Source organism: Drosophila ananassae, chromosome XL, assembly GCF_017639315.1.
Source record: "Drosophila ananassae strain 14024-0371.13 chromosome XL, ASM1763931v2, whole genome shotgun sequence".
Lineage (NCBI taxonomy): Eukaryota > Metazoa > Arthropoda > Insecta > Diptera > Drosophilidae > Drosophila > Drosophila ananassae.
The window spans coordinates 2,702,776-2,718,503 of record NC_057931.1 but is presented as its reverse complement, the minus strand read 5'-3'; the positions used below and the strand labels follow the sequence as shown (position 1 = coordinate 2,718,503).

General features: G+C 44.7%; 3 protein-coding genes across 5 annotated transcripts; 2 read left to right on the top strand and 1 right to left on the bottom strand.

Moving 5' to 3' along the window:
* Nucleotides 1-14: 14 nt before the first annotated feature.
* LOC6503644 lies at nt 15-1,191 on the top strand. Its single transcript, XM_001963976.4, has one exon. It carries the CDS (start codon nt 295-297, stop codon nt 1,057-1,059), a length of 765 nt encoding a protein of 254 aa, XP_001964012.2. The 5' UTR covers nt 15-294; the 3' UTR covers nt 1,060-1,191.
* LOC6504017 lies at nt 1,166-14,268 on the bottom strand. Of its 3 annotated transcripts, none has more exons than XM_032452520.2 (6): nt 13,801-14,265; nt 8,906-8,968; nt 8,252-8,843; nt 7,603-7,753; nt 1,543-1,659; nt 1,166-1,477 (listed from the first exon to the last, which is right to left on the bottom strand). In XM_032452520.2, exons 2-6 carry the CDS (start codon nt 8,939-8,941, stop codon nt 1,360-1,362), a joined length of 1,014 nt encoding a protein of 337 aa, XP_032308411.1. In that variant the 5' UTR covers nt 8,942-8,968; nt 13,801-14,265; the 3' UTR covers nt 1,166-1,359. The 3 variants fall into 3 exon arrangements, with proteins under 3 accessions (XP_032308411.1, XP_014761150.1, XP_044573122.1); XM_014905664.3 differs by having other exon boundaries at nt 13,817-14,265; XM_044717187.1 differs by lacking the exons at nt 1,166-1,477; nt 1,543-1,659 and adding an exon at nt 7,141-7,396 and having other exon boundaries at nt 13,817-14,268.
* On the top strand, nt 3,359-6,997 carry LOC6503646. The gene is made up of 3 exons (XM_001963973.4): nt 3,359-3,943; nt 4,099-4,794; nt 4,851-6,997. Exons 1-3 carry the CDS (start codon nt 3,682-3,684, stop codon nt 6,518-6,520), a joined length of 2,628 nt encoding a protein of 875 aa, XP_001964009.1. The 5' UTR covers nt 3,359-3,681; the 3' UTR covers nt 6,521-6,997.
* Nucleotides 14,269-15,728: the final 1,460 nt, after the last annotated feature.

Below are 15,728 nucleotides of genomic sequence, written 5' to 3'. Positions count from 1 at the left end.
GACTAGTTGACTGTCGTATTGTCGGTGGAAAATCGCAGTAGTCCGGGCGAATGACGCCCGACGATCCCGTTTCTCTGTCATGGGGAGCCCCATCTAGTTAATCGTCCACAGCCATCGCAGCACATTGCCTGGATAGCCCGATCCACATAAAACCTTTGTTCGTAGCATCGCGACACACTGTCGGAGAAAAATCCAAAATTCCCAGCGCTCGTTTCGGTCAAACTTTAGTCATATTTTAAAAATTTTCAATTTTCTTTTCGATAATTGTTTGAAATAAGATCTTCTGCTTTTTGGATGCTGGAGGCCATGGCGTCGCAACAGCGCAAAATGGCCAGGGATCAACTGGTGGCCACCACCTCGGAGCAGGAGCGCCGCCAGCGGGCCGAGATGCGTCGCAGCTACGGGAACAAGTTCTCCAGCATAAATCTTAACCGGATGCGGCAGCGGCAGAATGCTGCCAGTGTTACCAATGCCACCACCGCCTCGGGGCTGGTTAGTAACAAGGATGTTACTGTTTCCACAGCTACGCTTTCACAGACAGCGGGCACTCGGCTGCCCTACAATGCGCCGGCAGCACAGGGCGCGGGGTCCAAGGAAGCACCGCTGCGCAGGATTGCCTCCAGCTTCGCCCATGTCCGGGATCTGCACACGGGAAGTTGTGCCGCCCTGCCGCCGGAGGATAGCGAAGAGGATGCCCGTGAGGAGCGCGCCGAGGTGCTTATTCGCAGTCAGATCATGCCAATGGCTCCGATTGACGCCACACCGCTCCTCTATCCGAGTGCCAAGAGCCCCACGGGAACCGACGTCGATCCCGAAGCAGTGCCCAAGCCAGCGCAGATCAAGCTGCCCAAGATCATACCGGACCCCCTGCAGATGGAGTCGCGGGCCACCGAACGCTGGCAGCAGCTGGGGAGCACGGTGTCGGCCCTGTTCCGCGCCCGGCGCTACATCGACAGCCAGGAGACGCCGGTGGCTCAGACCAGGAGGCTGCGGGAGCAGCGGGAACTCCTGGAGGCCTTCACCCGGCCCTTTCTGTACGAGGCCTCCAAGCGGGAATAGCGGTAGTGGCGATCACCATCATCGCCCCCATCAGAGCCCCACCAATTGAAATTCGCCATCCGCCATCCGCCATCCGGGCCCATTTGTTGTGAAAACAAAATCGAAATCAAAATCAAATTCAAATTCATTGGATCTCGCATTGTACACCTTGGTTGCAACATCACTGGGCAATGGGGGGGCAGTAGCAATACATAGGAGCGTTAATAGTACTAGATAGTAGTAGTATAGGTAGTAGGATAGTAGAATAGTAGCATAGTAGCATAATGGCATAAGTAGTAGAAGCAGTAGAGCTGGTAAAAATTAGTAGCAGCGGCATCTGTCCGGAGGACACTCGGACTTGTAGTTGAGGCACTGGTCCATGCAATAGGTGTCGGCTCCTTCCTGGCCCTCCAGCTCTCCAATCGCCACGCACTCTTGGCTGAAATTCGGATGAGGAAGTGGATTAGCAACCATGTGGCATATACTTCTCGGATCAATACTCACGGACAGTGGCAGGCCTCCTCCGGGCAGTTGGGAGGGTAGCGCAGGCAGTTGATTTCGCACCAGTTGTCGATGCCAGGCAGAGTCCTAAAGGCGGGAGCTCCAATGCACTTCTGATCTCTGCAAGAATATGATTTAGGAGTTTAGTTTCGAGTGTATAGTGTCCTGACCTGGAGCCACCTGGGCAGCATCTGTCTAGTTTTTGAACACAACAAGCTTGAAGTCTTTCACAAAAAAGGGAACTGAGAACAGGAGACGGAAAGGGTGGAGTAAGTGGTGGAGGAGGATGGTGGAGATCTATAACCACGTAGGCGAGTCTGCAATCGAAGAGGCGCGTCGCCTGGCCGCTCATCGCCGCTATCTTGCGGGTCTGAGGATCAGCTACGGCAACGCCCTCTCCGCCTGCAACATGCGCCTCCAGCTTCAGGTGCATCCTTCCCACAATTCTGCCCAGGAGCTGCTGCCCAGTGGGAAAGGAGGAAAGCCGCGTGTCAAGAAGCAAAGTCCTACCGCCACTATGATATCCCCCCCGTTCAGTACTTTCCGTGCCACCACAGGATCCACCAGCAACGCCTACAGCTGGCAGCTAAACAGTTCCTCCTGGCCACGCCCCATGTCACCGGTCCTGCCCAGGCTCGTCAAGGAGACTAACATGCCGCCGGTACCGTTCCTAATCGTTCGGGATTCGAATATCCGCCAGTACGAGGAACTGCAGAAACAGGCTCTGGCCCTGGCCCAGGCCCAGATCGAAAACGAGGACAATGAACTCTTGTAGACCTCCAGGAGCCTGGAGGGTATCCCAAAGTTGAATAATTTTCGGCATTTCGGAAAAAAAATAAAAAATAATAGTCCTGATGGGAGAGCTTTACGAAAACTATGTATCTTTTGGTTTTTGTTGTTTGGTTTTTGAAAGGAGTATCCGTTCTAAGACGTCCTCTTGTCCCTCCGTCCGCAAAGTTCCTAGGGTAATCCCCACCAGCCGGATTCCGGTTTTTGGATCAGGTCACTGGCCATAACTTGGCTGATATTTGTCAGATCAACGAGTGTCATACCTTCCCGGTCTTGTATCTTCGAGTACTATTATTTGGTTTCAAAAACTGGCAACAAAAATTTGGACCCAATTTTCGAAATTTTTCTAAGGGGTACCATCATGATTTTTGCCAAAAATTGGTCACATTTTTTTTTGCTTTATATTTTCGATCTTTTGATGCAGATTGAAGGGGATTGGAAACCAGATTCATAAATGGTATTTCGTTTTAAGATCGGTTGCGAAATAGGCAAAAAATATACAAAAAAGTCCGTTAAAAAGTTCGATTTTTTGAATATTAAAAAACATTCAAAACGATCTTCCAATTTTTGGATTTTTGTGATGGGAAAATGCGTATAACTTTGCTAATTCTTGGCAGATCTTGAAATGTTATACATTCCCTCAGAACATATCTCAGAACTCGGAGTAGAATACTTTCCAATTAAAACCTCACAACAAAATTTTTGAATCAATTTTCGCACTTTTTTAAAGGGGTACCATCATAAATTTTTTCAAAAATTGGGTCAAAATTTATTTCTTCAAATAACCATATCTTTTGATGCAGATTGAAGGGGGACGGAGTTCTGATTCAAAAATGGTAATTATTTTAAAAATCGGTTGGGAAATGATAGAGTTATGAATGTTATTCCTTAAGAAGGTGTCCTTAAGAAGTCTTCCAGTCCCTGCATCTTATCCCTAAGTTCTCAAGTCCCTGCTCTTACTACCCCTAGTTCCTACCAATTTATCAAAGAAGCCTTTTCAAAACTGTGATACCAATTTTTGAGAATCTGGGCCGTAGGGGTTTTTGTTGTCAGTCTGATTTCGTTCCAGCATGGACGTCATCTGAGCTCCGGTCGATATATATATATACATATATATGTTGTTTATTTCATCAGACGGCTGAAACAGTTACTCAAGGCACTCGACCAGCGTTCCACTAACATCACAACATTTCGGGCCAAGAACATAGCTATTCGCCATAGCCGTCAATAGACAGTACCACTCCCATAGACTAGTAATCCCCATACCCATCCACAATCATCACCACCATTCCCAAGTCACACATTCAAAATTGAAAGGAAAATAAAGTCAAATTCCCAGCTGATGTTGCAGAAATGAATCGCAATCGTCTCAACCAGATGAGGCACTTGGATCGTGCCCACGAGGGCCTTCATCAGGTAATCCAAATGAATAACGGTCAAGGAGGAGGTGGAGGCGGCAGCGGCGGAGGAGGAGGAGGAGGTGGGACAGGAGCTCAGGGCCAGGATCAGGGAAAGAATTCAAGCCAGACTGCCACCACACAGGCTCAGCAGTTGGCTTTGCGCCGCAAGACCATGTACACCAGGACAGAGCTTCTGGCTCGAGGATTGCCCACCAGTAAGTAGTTGGAGCTGGGTCCCTGGGGGGGATGACGACTAGACATCTCTAGTCTAGTTAGGTTCGGGTTCTAGGAATCAGGAACAGTAGAATCTTAGATTTTCCAGTCGCCAAAAATAATAGTAATTTAAAAAAAAAAAACACTCTATTTTTAGCTCAAACAGTTCGCCGTTCGGCACGTAAATGTCCTGCAGCTGGCCAGGATTGGATACCGCCTCTGACCCCTCTGTCTCCCAAACCACGTTATTCCCAGACTACAAAGACCGCCGCGGCACCGGCAGCTCCCCCACCACCACCACCAGCACCGATGATGAACCAGAACATCCAGAACTCCACCAACATCCCGTCGCCGAGGAAGCACCGGGGCAGTCTCCTGCCTAGGATGGCGAAGCGACAGCCACCGAAGGCAACGGAGCGGGCTGCTCCGATGCCGAGCAACATTCCACAGCGAATGCGGGTCGTTGAGTCGGATCACGGCAAGGTGGAGCACCACAAGGCCCATCTCGGCCACAGCCAGGTCCATAGTCGTCCTCAGACACCGCACACCCCCCACAATCATAATCACCACACCCATCTGATGAACACCCCACTTGGCAGCGAGAGCAGCAGTCCAGTGCGTCGTCCCGGGGATCGCGGGGGCAGCAACTGCTCCTCCGACCGCCGCAAGATCAAGCTGGCGAAGGCCATCCGGCTGCCGGACGAGCAGAACAAGAGCTTCATCTACCTGTGCAAGCCGGAGAAGGGCAAGGTCAAAGAGCTCCTCACCCCTCGGAAGTTGCGAACCAGCTGCGATCACCTCACCGCCCCCACTCGCGGGGACTTGGATGCCGACATGGAGGAGGAAAAGGGCGGTAAGTCCACATGGGATATGATGCTTTCCGGCTAGAAACACAGTCATCTTCTTTAGGGAAACTCCGTCCCTCCATTCTGGAGGAGGCTTTGCGCAGCAAGGCGGGCCACGTGGATGCCGCCAATTCCGGCCACTACGATATAGTCCCCTTGATGGATATGGAAGAGTACTCCTCCAGTTCGGCGTCCAGCCAAATGAACAGCCCCACCATAGAGGCCCTGCAACAGCGGCAGCTGGAACTGGAGGACCTGGAGGACCAGGAGCAGGCCGCCAACAGCCAGGATCACCTGCGCCGCCAGCTGAAGGAGGTGCGTAATCGTCAGTGCCAGCTGCGGCAGCTGGAGAAAAGCCAGACCCCCAAGAACCGGCCACCGGACACGGACGTCGTCAACCAGAATCTGCCTGCTCTGCACCACGAGATCCGCCTGCTCCAGCAGCTGGGCGAGAAGCTGGAGGCCACCTTGCGGGTCACCGCCACAACTCAGAGGAAGGCCGGCGGAGGTCTGAACGGAGGCGAGGTAGGAGGAGCAGCAGTTGCTCTCCCAGGAGTGGCCTTAACCCACCTCATGGTTGATGCCGAACCGGACAAGCAATCCTCGAGCATCTTCTACACTCCGCGCACCGGCCCCATCCACTTTGAGGAGCTGCCCATCACCCAGGTGGGCTACCTGCGGGTGGAGCACAACTCGGTGATCTGCCAGCGGGCCCGCATCCTGGGCTACTCGCACACCTTCGGCCTCGTCCAGGAGTACCGCATCGAGACGAAGACCCTCAACGAGCTGAAGACCGCCGACGACTCGCAGTGCTTCTACCTACCCTCGCTCCGGGACCACCCTCCTCATCCAATGGTTAAGCCGGTGGCTTCGGCCCTTTCCATCGGAGGAGCCAGTGGCGGGCCGTTGCAGTGCACCAACTTCCGGAAGTTGCGCGAGAATCCCAATGTCCTGCTCCAGCAGCTGCGACCCCTGACCCATGGCCACGCCCAGAAGCCGCCACCCACCTTCAACCTGCTCGACCAGGATCAGATGTTCTTCAATAGCCTGGCCTACGTCGATCCCAAGGCAGAGGCGGGGTTGCGGGCCAGCGCCCAGAAACTGGAGCGAGAGGCAGGAGGTGGTGGCACCAACTACGGAGGCCAACTAGGGGTCATCGCCTATTCGCGTCTCTCGGTGTTGCCGGGGGTCCCCCATAACAGTAGATATCCTCAGGAGGCTCCCCAGGAGGAGCTCCTAAGGACCAAAAGCAGCAGCATGGTCGTCCACAGCATGACCCAAACTGATGCCAGTCCGGAAGCCAAGCCGGACACCGTTGCGGATGCAGAAGCTAACAAAGAGCCGGAAACGGAAGTGGAGACGCAGAAGAGCGGAAGCGAGAAGAAGACCGTGAAGCGCGCAAAGCGTGTGAAGAAAACCAAAGAGGAACCGATCAAAACCAAACGCCGTTCTAACCAAATGGTAACTCAACCGGAGCCCAGTAACAACCACAACAACAAAAACAACGATATTAAGGATAATGATAACATCAAGCTGAAGAAGAAGAGTTCCGGATCGGTGGTAAGGGCCACGGGTGGCAGGCAGGTGGCACCGGAGTCGCCCATCGCTAACGGTCGCAACGTGGAGCCGAAGGTGCGGATGCAGTTGCTCAAGACCGTTCTGGTGGGCATGGTCCAGGTGACCGTCTTCCTCATCCTGATCATGGCCTTCACCTATCCGGACATAAGATGCTAAGACCCTATCCAGAACCAGCCACTAAATTGGTTAAAAAATCAAATACCATAACCTAAAAAACCCAAAATTGTTCAGCTTGTGCCCAAAATCCCCGAACAAAAAAAAAGCTGCGAAAAAAAAATAGAATTTTGGAAGGATTACAAAACCTAAAACCTGAAGCAAAAAAAAAAATACATAAAAAATAGAGCAAACCCTACCCGATTCGAGGCTCTCGAGATCCGTATCCGAATCGGTTATATCAAGTTCTTAACCTTAGATTTCTGAATTTCTCGTTAACTTAATTTCAATGGCTCGCAAAAACGCAAGAAAGAGACAAACCGAGACAGAGGGAAGGGGACGGATAGCTAGAGAGAGAAAAGGACGAACGGAGAGTGAAAGAAAGAGAAAGAGGAGGAGGCAAGGACGAGGACGAAGAGAAAGCTTAAGGGAAAGGGATGCCAAGTCGATCAATGTTAATAAAATTTCATGTGCAATGTGTTCGAACATGTTTTCCATTCATTTTCCAACACCAATCGAAGCGGTTCAAGGCGAATCGGTTAAGCTTAACTGAAAAAGCAATATTCGAGTTTAAAAGTTTATTTAAGCATTTATTTTATATACAGCAGTGTGTGTGGGCAGTTTGTGTGTGTGTGTTTTTATCCCAAAAACCAAAAACTAATTACTAATTAAGTTTACCCGTTTCGTTTTTTCAAAACAATATCCAATTAGTACGATTTTCCAGTCTGGTATCCAATGGAATGATTGTGTATATATATATTGTGCAACCTGAAAAACGATTTCAAAGCTTTTGCGAACGTGTAGCGGGTAAGCGATTAAGCGGGTAATCGGGTAAGCGGTTAAGCCTTGCCTCGTTGGCGCGCATGCCGCGTGGCATTGCTAGAAACCAAAGCAAGAGTTAGAAAGCGTTCTTTTCAAAATAGAAGGCAGAGATTTTCAAAACAGAAATCAAGAGTAGAAAATAAAGGATCGAGCAGAAGGATAAAGGTATTGAAAAGTTTCTAGATAGTTCTTCGGAGAGTTGGAAAAACAGAGATATAGATCTTAAATCTAAAAGTTATGGATAGAAAGTTTTCAAAACTCACCGCACGATAAGGGGGAATATGTTGTTATCCGCTGGAGCTCTATAGTCCCTGTAGTATAGTAGATATGGCGACTTGTTGTTCACAAAGATCGGAGGAACTCCACCGCCTGTATTGGATATAATGGCTATATCTGCACAGTTTCGGAAAGTTTCTAAAAAAAACAAAAATATATATAGTTGAGAGATAGGATAAGGAGCAACTGAAAATTGAAGACTATAAGGTCGCTGGATTCAAAGGGACTGTTTTTTGGTCAGTATTTAATATTCATAACTCGGTCATTTCTAAACCGATTTCAAAACGAAATACCATTTTTAAATCAGCGTTATATTCCCCGTCGATCTGCATAAAAAGATCTGCAAACTTAAACCAACAAATTTTTGGTCCAATTTTTGACAAAAATCATGATGGTACCCCTTATAAAATTTTCGAAAATTGGGTCAAAAATTTTGTATCCAGTTTTTGAATCAGTTCCAAAGATATTGAAGTCCTGATTCAGAAACTGTTACCCGTTTCCAAATTGGTTGAGAAATGGCCGAGATATTCGCAAAAGACCTTGGGAAAGAAGTTTTTTTTGGACTCTGGAGGAGATCCTGATGAGTTTTGGATAGTCTTCCAATATCCCCTCCAGACCATACGCCTCGAAACTCACCGGCCTTGCCGCAGCCCACCGCCTCGGTGCCGTTCGCGCAGGTGCCCCACATGTTCGCCGTGTAGTAGGTCCACTGGAGGACGCACTGGGTGCAGGTCACGTAGGGAGGTAGGCGGACCCGGTAGCGGAATATGTCCTTCTTCTTGGCGTCGCGGGGGATGAGGTAGCGGTGCTCCCGACTGCCGGAGATGATGAGCGGATACCGATCGAAGCACTCCTGGGTGGCCTCCTGGCGGGGATTGTTGTTCGGGCAGAGGAAGATCTCGAAGCGTCCGTAGTGGTTGGCGGTCAGCTCCACCTCCACGTCGATCTCCTGGCCGGCGGTGTAGTACCTGGAGATGATGCCCTTGGCGTATTCCCCGCCAGCCTCATGGGGCCTCGGGGACTTGACGTGGTAGGCGTCTCCGCAGACTCCGCACCTGCCACTGTTCTTCTCCCACTGGATGGCGTAGCCGCCGCAGAAGAGCTCGTTGTCGTTGTAGTTGACGGGATTGGGGTAACCGAAGCGCCACATGGCGTTCCTGGCCGGAGGATCCATCAAACGGCCATGTCCTTGGACTCCAGATGCCAAAAAGGCGATAAGGACTGCGAGCTGTTGGGGTTTTTTGGTCAAGTTGAGTAAGAGAAGGGAGTCCTGGCTTCAAGGATACTCACTAGCATCATCCTGGTCACTGTCCTGGGCATCCACATCCCCACGATGACTCCCCAGTTGGTCGCCTAGAAAGGAATCGGACACGGGACATGATAAATGGTGCAAATGGAGGCCTGTGGCATTCGGGTTAAGGAGGGCCTTAACTTGGCCCGTCGTTTTTTGCCAGAAACATGTTTTTGGCTTACAAGACAGTGGTACTAACTGTTATTTTTATATAAATAGTTAGGAATGGGAATTACATCTGATAACCAGAAACAGAGCTTCTTAAAATATTTATATTTTATTATTTATTATTGCATATTTTTCTATATATTTTTTATAATATTTTTTCAAGCCTTTCAAACCACTGTGCCTCGTACTGGCATTAACCGCAGACTGCAAGGACGTCCACCTGATCTGCTTTTCGACTTTATGGCCAAGAGCCCTTTATAAATAAATTCAGGCCCACACACACACTCACACACACACTCAGGCACACTATTTAATTTTTTTGTTTAAATATCGTTCCTTTTTGTAGCTTATTTTTTATGTTAAACATGCTTGCTGGCCTGTCAAGGCGTTAAAAGTGAAAAAAAACTATAATTTTAGTTGCATTTTTTTGTTGTTGATTTTTCAATTTCGAACATTACTTTTAATGGCATCATCTAGTTTACGCACATTCCCCCAGGGAGGGGGAGAGCGGGGTTACGGAACGGAAAACGGGTTTACGGCGGGCAATTGAACCCCGGGACCAGACCGGCCCCCAACAAAATCAAAAACAAAAAAATTCAACAGATTTCTGGGCTAAAAATATATATGCAGATGCTGGCAGTTCGATTCTCATTAAAAAGCCAAATAACACTGAAAAAAATAGGGGGCTAACAAGAGGAACATAATATAAATTAATGGTTAAGGAAGTTGTGCTTTTAAAAAAGCAAAAAACTAACTTAATATTCTTTGACTTTGACTATAAAAGTAAACAATCTATTATAAATTATATGTATTTTTTATCCTACATTTTTTAAGTTTTTGTCAGTGTAGCTGAATATATTTTCCTTTTCCAGTCTCCCCCTTGGCTAATCTGGCTAAAAATCCTATAAACTAAAATTGATTCATTCAAAAAATGCGCAAAAATACATTTTTTAGTAAATATTTACATTTTGTTTTTTGGCCGTTTTGGCCATTGACTTTTTTTGGCGCCTTGTTTTGGCCATAAAGTTGTATTTTTATAATTCTTTTCCGAGGGCATAAGGAAACGAGAGTAATTGAGATTTTATTAATCATAAATTTATGACAGTTTGGCTGGCACTTTATGATTTTGCACTCAAGTGCCGGTTGCACTTGATTGATTATTAATTAGAGCCGTAATTAGAGGATTTTTTGGCTCAAGGATTCGGGGTAATTGGGCATGAGATGCTCGATTTTTAATTGGGCTGCGAAAATCAATAAGCTGCCAGGTGGAAAATGAACTACTCGGGCGTTAAATGAGCGTGTTGCATGCAACACACCCCGGATGGTCCGGAATGGCTAAGACACGTCCTTCAACCAAAAAAAAGCATCGAGAAAAAACATCGTTTATCATAATTGTCTGGCCAAGAGCGCCGTTGGCTCAAATTGAAATGTTCGGTGAGTTAAAATTGAAAACCATGGCAGAAATTAAGTTGTAAATTAACCAAATTGCTTACAGCCCCGAAAAAAGAGGAGCCCACCAAAGGTGATTTTATTTACATTTCGTGGATTGCGTAATTTCGAGTTTGAGTACGAAAAAAAATTCGTGATTCGCCTTATGCAACTCCTGTCTTGTTCCAGGGGCGTGACTCGGCCCGAACCTGGCCAATAAAGTTGTCAGACTTGGCCAAAAAGTGTCAAAAGTCAGGCCCGCGGAAAAGGGACTAGCCGGGTCTCGAAAAACCCATTAAAAATATCTGATAAGTGGCGGCCTTAAATTTTAAATTGTATGTCAACAGTGATTAAAAAGGCATAAAATAAGGTTATTAAATGAAGGTATATTAAGCTTAAATAATAATATCTTAGCTATTTCCTAAGCCATAAGCCCATTAAGTATTACTTCCTCTAAACAAAAACTCAATTAATATTTTACTCGCAAAGTTTTAATTATTTCTTCCGCTTGCCAAAAATATTATATATATTTTTCTCTAAAAAAATAAACAAAGGCTTCGACGACACGAATAAATCAAAATTGATGATATCAATATATATATAATATAATATATTTTTTCACAAGTCACGATACTGTAAGGCGGCATGACAAATTGATCAAAATCCGCCTGCCCTCCAGTTTCTTAAGACCCTCCGACCGATCATCGCCAGAATTTTATTCAAACTGATTTGCAAATTAGAACTGTTGAATGTAAATCGTCTTATATATTTTTTTTTATCTTTTTTGCGTCTTAATTGCTTTCAAAAATTCTAAAAAAAAACACACACTAATTGGTTGGGGGAGCGGTTAGAAATTTTGGATTCAGAACAAAGAAATAAATCTAAAATCTAAAAACGAAAAAACAAATTTGTTTACAACGCATTTCTTGTTCTGGCTAATGGCTAACCGATAAAGGCATTAAGACCATTTTAAAATAAATTAAACATAAATTAAGTAAAAGAAGTAGTTTCTTAAACTGAGAAGAAAGAATAAAATTTCATGACAAAATCAATTTAGAGTGTGATTTATTTCTCTCTCTGCACAAGTTCATGGCTAGATCAAGGCTTACTTTATTTCTATATAAATACCTCTCCTATGGGGCTTACGAATTGGCCAAAAACTCTTAACGGATTTCAATCACGTAGCCAAAAAAAAAAAAATTGGAATAAAAAAGCAAAACATCGAACACCAAACATGCGTAAATTTTATAATCAGGAGAGGGCTCCACCGATTGATTGTTGATTTCTGTCCGAATCCGATCGATCGGAATCAATGCTATATGTACGCCATATATATTCGCATTCAAGGCAAGAAAAATGTGTCATTGTGTCAATCGTAGTCCCCAAGCCCCAAAAAATACAGAAAACCACAACCGCAAATGAATCAAACGACACACAAATGGCCCAATTAATTAAGTGGCTTAGAATCAAAGAATATCCAGTTTTTGAGGCATTGCCGTTGCAATTTCCGTTTTGAAACGGAATTTCTTTTGTCTGCTCTTGGCCGAGACGAAAATTTATATCTGAGCCGGGGCTGACAGGCGTGAGAAAAGATCGGGGAACTGGAATCCTGTCCTGACATTTGGCCTTTTCGAAAAAGTGTTAATCGAAAGCTGTTTACCCGCCAGGCTGAAGGTCGGCTCGAGTTGGCTCTGAAGAAGGGCAGTGGGATGGGTTGGGGTCAGCTGACGGGTAATTAATGCACTGGAATAAAATTGTAGGACAAAAAGGGCTCAAACAGATAGTAAACTTAAGGATATTCATTTCTGCGCCATAAAGTATGCTCTTCTTTTAGGAGAAACTTTTTTAATATGCTAATTTATTTCTATTTATTATGGAACTCTTCCGTTTGAAGTATTACAAATTTAATCATTAAATCGGAATAGAATCAGGAGATATCCTTTCTTGGTCTTCTGTGTTAATAAAGAGTGATTTGTTAGGTGTAAGATACATAATTATTTAAGATTAAGATTAAGATCTCTCATTTAAGATGTCATTGGTATTACCCTAGTTCCTATTATTTCTATTTCTTTCCCAGATCTATTTCATTCTTTCACCAAAAAAATAAATAAATTGGCTCAACGAAGGCTTTATGCCTAACCTTAACCCCGCCCTTTTCAATATTTGTAGAAAGTTATATTGAAAATGAAATTAAAACCGTCTTGCGCAACAATTAACTTTTGCTTTCTTTCCCAAAAAAGGCAGAACCCATCGTGGGCATGAGGCTCATTAAGTTACGGGGCTCGTCTATATACATTGCCGATATATAATAAAATAAATAATAATTTTCTGGCCGCGTCTCTCTGGACTTTGATTTTGAGTCACAAACTCTTTTTTCGGTTGAAGTCTTTTGTTTTTTTTTGTCGCATTTTCTGTTTAATCAGTTAGTCAGCGGAGTGAAGCGGCTAATTGAAATGCACAAATGCTGTGGCATGGGGCACATAAAACCCCTCGACCCCCTCCCAAACACCGTCCCTGGCATAGCGGGTTCTATTAACTGCACATCGGACACTCTTTGGCCCCCAGCTCCCTTACGGCCGGAGAGGAGAGGTGTCTTCCCCTGGTTAGTATGCGGATCGGGTATCTTTAACATTTCAGTTCGAAAAAGAGAGAGATTCGGGGTTAATTCGATTATTTAAACGACAAGGGAGAGAGGGGCTAAGACAGGCACTTGGATTCCTTGGCAGGTGCAATAAAAAATATAAAAAAATCAAAATTTCACTGGGAAGTGTCGCTGAACTGATGTCGATTTTATGAAATGTTTTTTGTTTACTTCTCAGGGTGATATTCTTTTATTTTCTTTTGCACTTCAAGGCTCCAGACTGAAATATACATTATTTATATAAATTTCATTATAGGTATATATTTAATATATTTTTTTTTTTTTAAAACAGATAGACTTTTGTCTAGAGTCTGAGGGAAACCAGAAAACTATAAAATTTTAGAGGAATGCCCCATCCTTTAATATTTTTTAGTAAATATAAGTGTTTTGAGTTAAAGAAACTCTAAGGGAAAGCATCCTTTTTAAATTTATCTATTTTAGACTTTTATATATTACTTTTTTGTATATTTTATTCATTTTAAACTTAAGAAAGATTTTTTGAAGCATCCTTAAAATCTGGTGTTTAAGGCTTCATTGTTTTCCCTTTTAAACTCTTAAAACATCACTCTTAATAAAAAAAAATTTAAAACGCACTTAAAAAATAGTTTTCACATAGCTCTTACTTTTGTTTCTTAAACTTGAACTTGATTTAATTACCTGTATTATTTTTTACCTGAATATTTTTGAAATTACACTCCACTGGGGCGACACTAAATCGTTGGCACTCGAAAAAATTCGAAAACTTCGACAAAAACACACACAAAACACAGCAACAACAGCTTTCGAACTTGAAAAACAAAACAAAATACGCAAAAAACAAGGTATTTAAATTTTAATTGGAAAAATTTCAAAAATGTTTTCGAAAAGTCTCAGCGATTAAGTTCGAAGTATTTCAGAAATTTTAATGTCCGTCGAAATCGCAAAAAAAAAAAAAACTGGGAAATATTTTTCCAGCAAGCCGGCTTGCATAGGGGGCGGAGGGCGTGGCGGAGGGATCAAGGGATGTGTCTTAAGTGTGTGTGAGTGTGCGTGTGTGTCGTGGTGTGTGTGTGGCTTTGGGGCGCGTGCTTTGCGTTTGCGCAGCGGCAACGTTCTGAGTTCGTTTGCCGCCCGACGCTCGCATTTCAATGGCAGCAGCGGCAGTGGCAGCGGCAGTGGCAGCGGCAGAAGCAGCAGCAGCAATGGCAACAGCGGCAGCGGCAGCAGCAGCAACAGCAAACCCAAAACCAAAAACAAATACGCAACACATACGCTTCCGAGTCGCATCTTTGTTGTTGTTTTCATTTCTTTGCTCTGCCTTTGCTTTGTTGTTTTTGTTCTGCGTTGCGTCGCTGCCAGCGCCGGCTGCCTCTGCTGCTGCGGTGCTGCTACGCATGCGTTATGCGTTGGCGTCGCTGTCAGGGCACTGGAAAAAACAAGGGCTACCAAGGCTTCGATATAAATTATTTTTTTGTATATTTTTGTTCTTCTTAAAATTTAAAAAAAAATTATTAAAAATATTTTATGGATATATAATTTTATTTTTTTATATTTTATCTAAGTTATTAATTTACTATTTTCTTTGCATTTTATTGATCCCGAACTTGTTCTTTATAGAACCTCTTTTTTGTTGATGTTGCTCTTCTAGCTGCAACATACAACTTGCAACATGCAACTCTTGCTGCTCATGAGAAGAAGCCGCAAAGGCGCTTCCGCATTTTTCATCTTGGCTTTTAAGAGTTCTTTTAACCCTATGATGACTTAACCCCTTATGTACTTCTGTGGTTTTCAAGTTATTTAAAGTTTTTGAAGAAGTCTTGGACCCTTGAAATAATTACCCAGAATACCAGGCACTTGCTGATTAATTGGCTCCTTTTATGATATTTTCAGATCTTCTCAAGATTCCCCGGGGCTCAGCTATTTCCGTAAGCCAGCTCAGCACCAGAGCCACCAAACAAGCAGAGACAGAGGTGTCCTGAAAGGGGGTTTAAAAAGCCAAGCCCCTAAAGACTCATTTTAAATCATTTAAATTCCTGTAAACTACAGAAACTCTTAGGAATCCTATTATGTCCCACCTAAGAGCCCCCCCAACTCCGCCCATGGACTGCGTCTCATTTATGTCACCATCTGTCTGGGTAGATTTTGATTTATGTCGTCCACTCTGAGTGCTGAATATGAAATCAATAGATCGATTTCGGGCTCTTTTCGTTTGCAAATTGAAATCGTGACTTGAAGCTTTAGATAAGGCCTGGCCCAAATGTAATTGGTAGAACAAGACCAGACCCCACGAAAAAGAAAATAAATAGGAATAGAAATAGACATGGGCATGGAAACAGGGTTCAATGAACTATTCCATTTTTGGTCATAAATCTACAAAAATTCTTTGTTTTTAGTTTTAAACGAGGCGCCCTAATTATTGTATAACAGTTTGGGGAAATTTCCGATGTTTCAAAAACAGCTGATGGGGAATTTCAAAAAGAGAGTTCCTCAAACGCGCAGGACCAGCGAGAGAGAAAGCAAAGAGAGAGAGTCTTATGAGTGAGAGCGTAAAAGCCGGAGAGAAAATGTCCTTTTCGGAGTGCCTCTCCGGCTGAGCGCAATGTTGG

Coding starts and splice junctions, on each gene's coding strand:
- LOC6504017 (XM_032452520.2), bottom strand. CDS start 8,941: ATGTGGATGCCCAGGACAGTGACCAGGATGATGCTA. Junction 7,754..8,251: donor GGTGGGCTGCGGCAAGGCCG/GTGAGTTTCGAG, acceptor TGTTTTTTTTAG/AAACTTTCCGAAACTGTGCA. Junction 1,478..1,542: donor GAGGAGGCCTGCCACTGTCC/GTGAGTATTGAT, acceptor TCCGAATTTCAG/CCAAGAGTGCGTGGCGATTG.
- LOC6503646 (XM_001963973.4), top strand. CDS start 3,682: ATGAATCGCAATCGTCTCAACCAGATGAGGCACTTGGATCGTGCCCAC. Junction 3,944..4,098: donor GGCTCGAGGATTGCCCACCA/GTAAGTAGTTGG, acceptor CTCTATTTTTAG/CTCAAACAGTTCGCCGTTCG. Junction 4,795..4,850: donor CATGGAGGAGGAAAAGGGCG/GTAAGTCCACAT, acceptor CATCTTCTTTAG/GGAAACTCCGTCCCTCCATT.
- LOC6503644 (XM_001963976.4), top strand. CDS start 295: ATGCTGGAGGCCATGGCGTCGCAACAGCGCAAAATGGCCAGGGATCAA.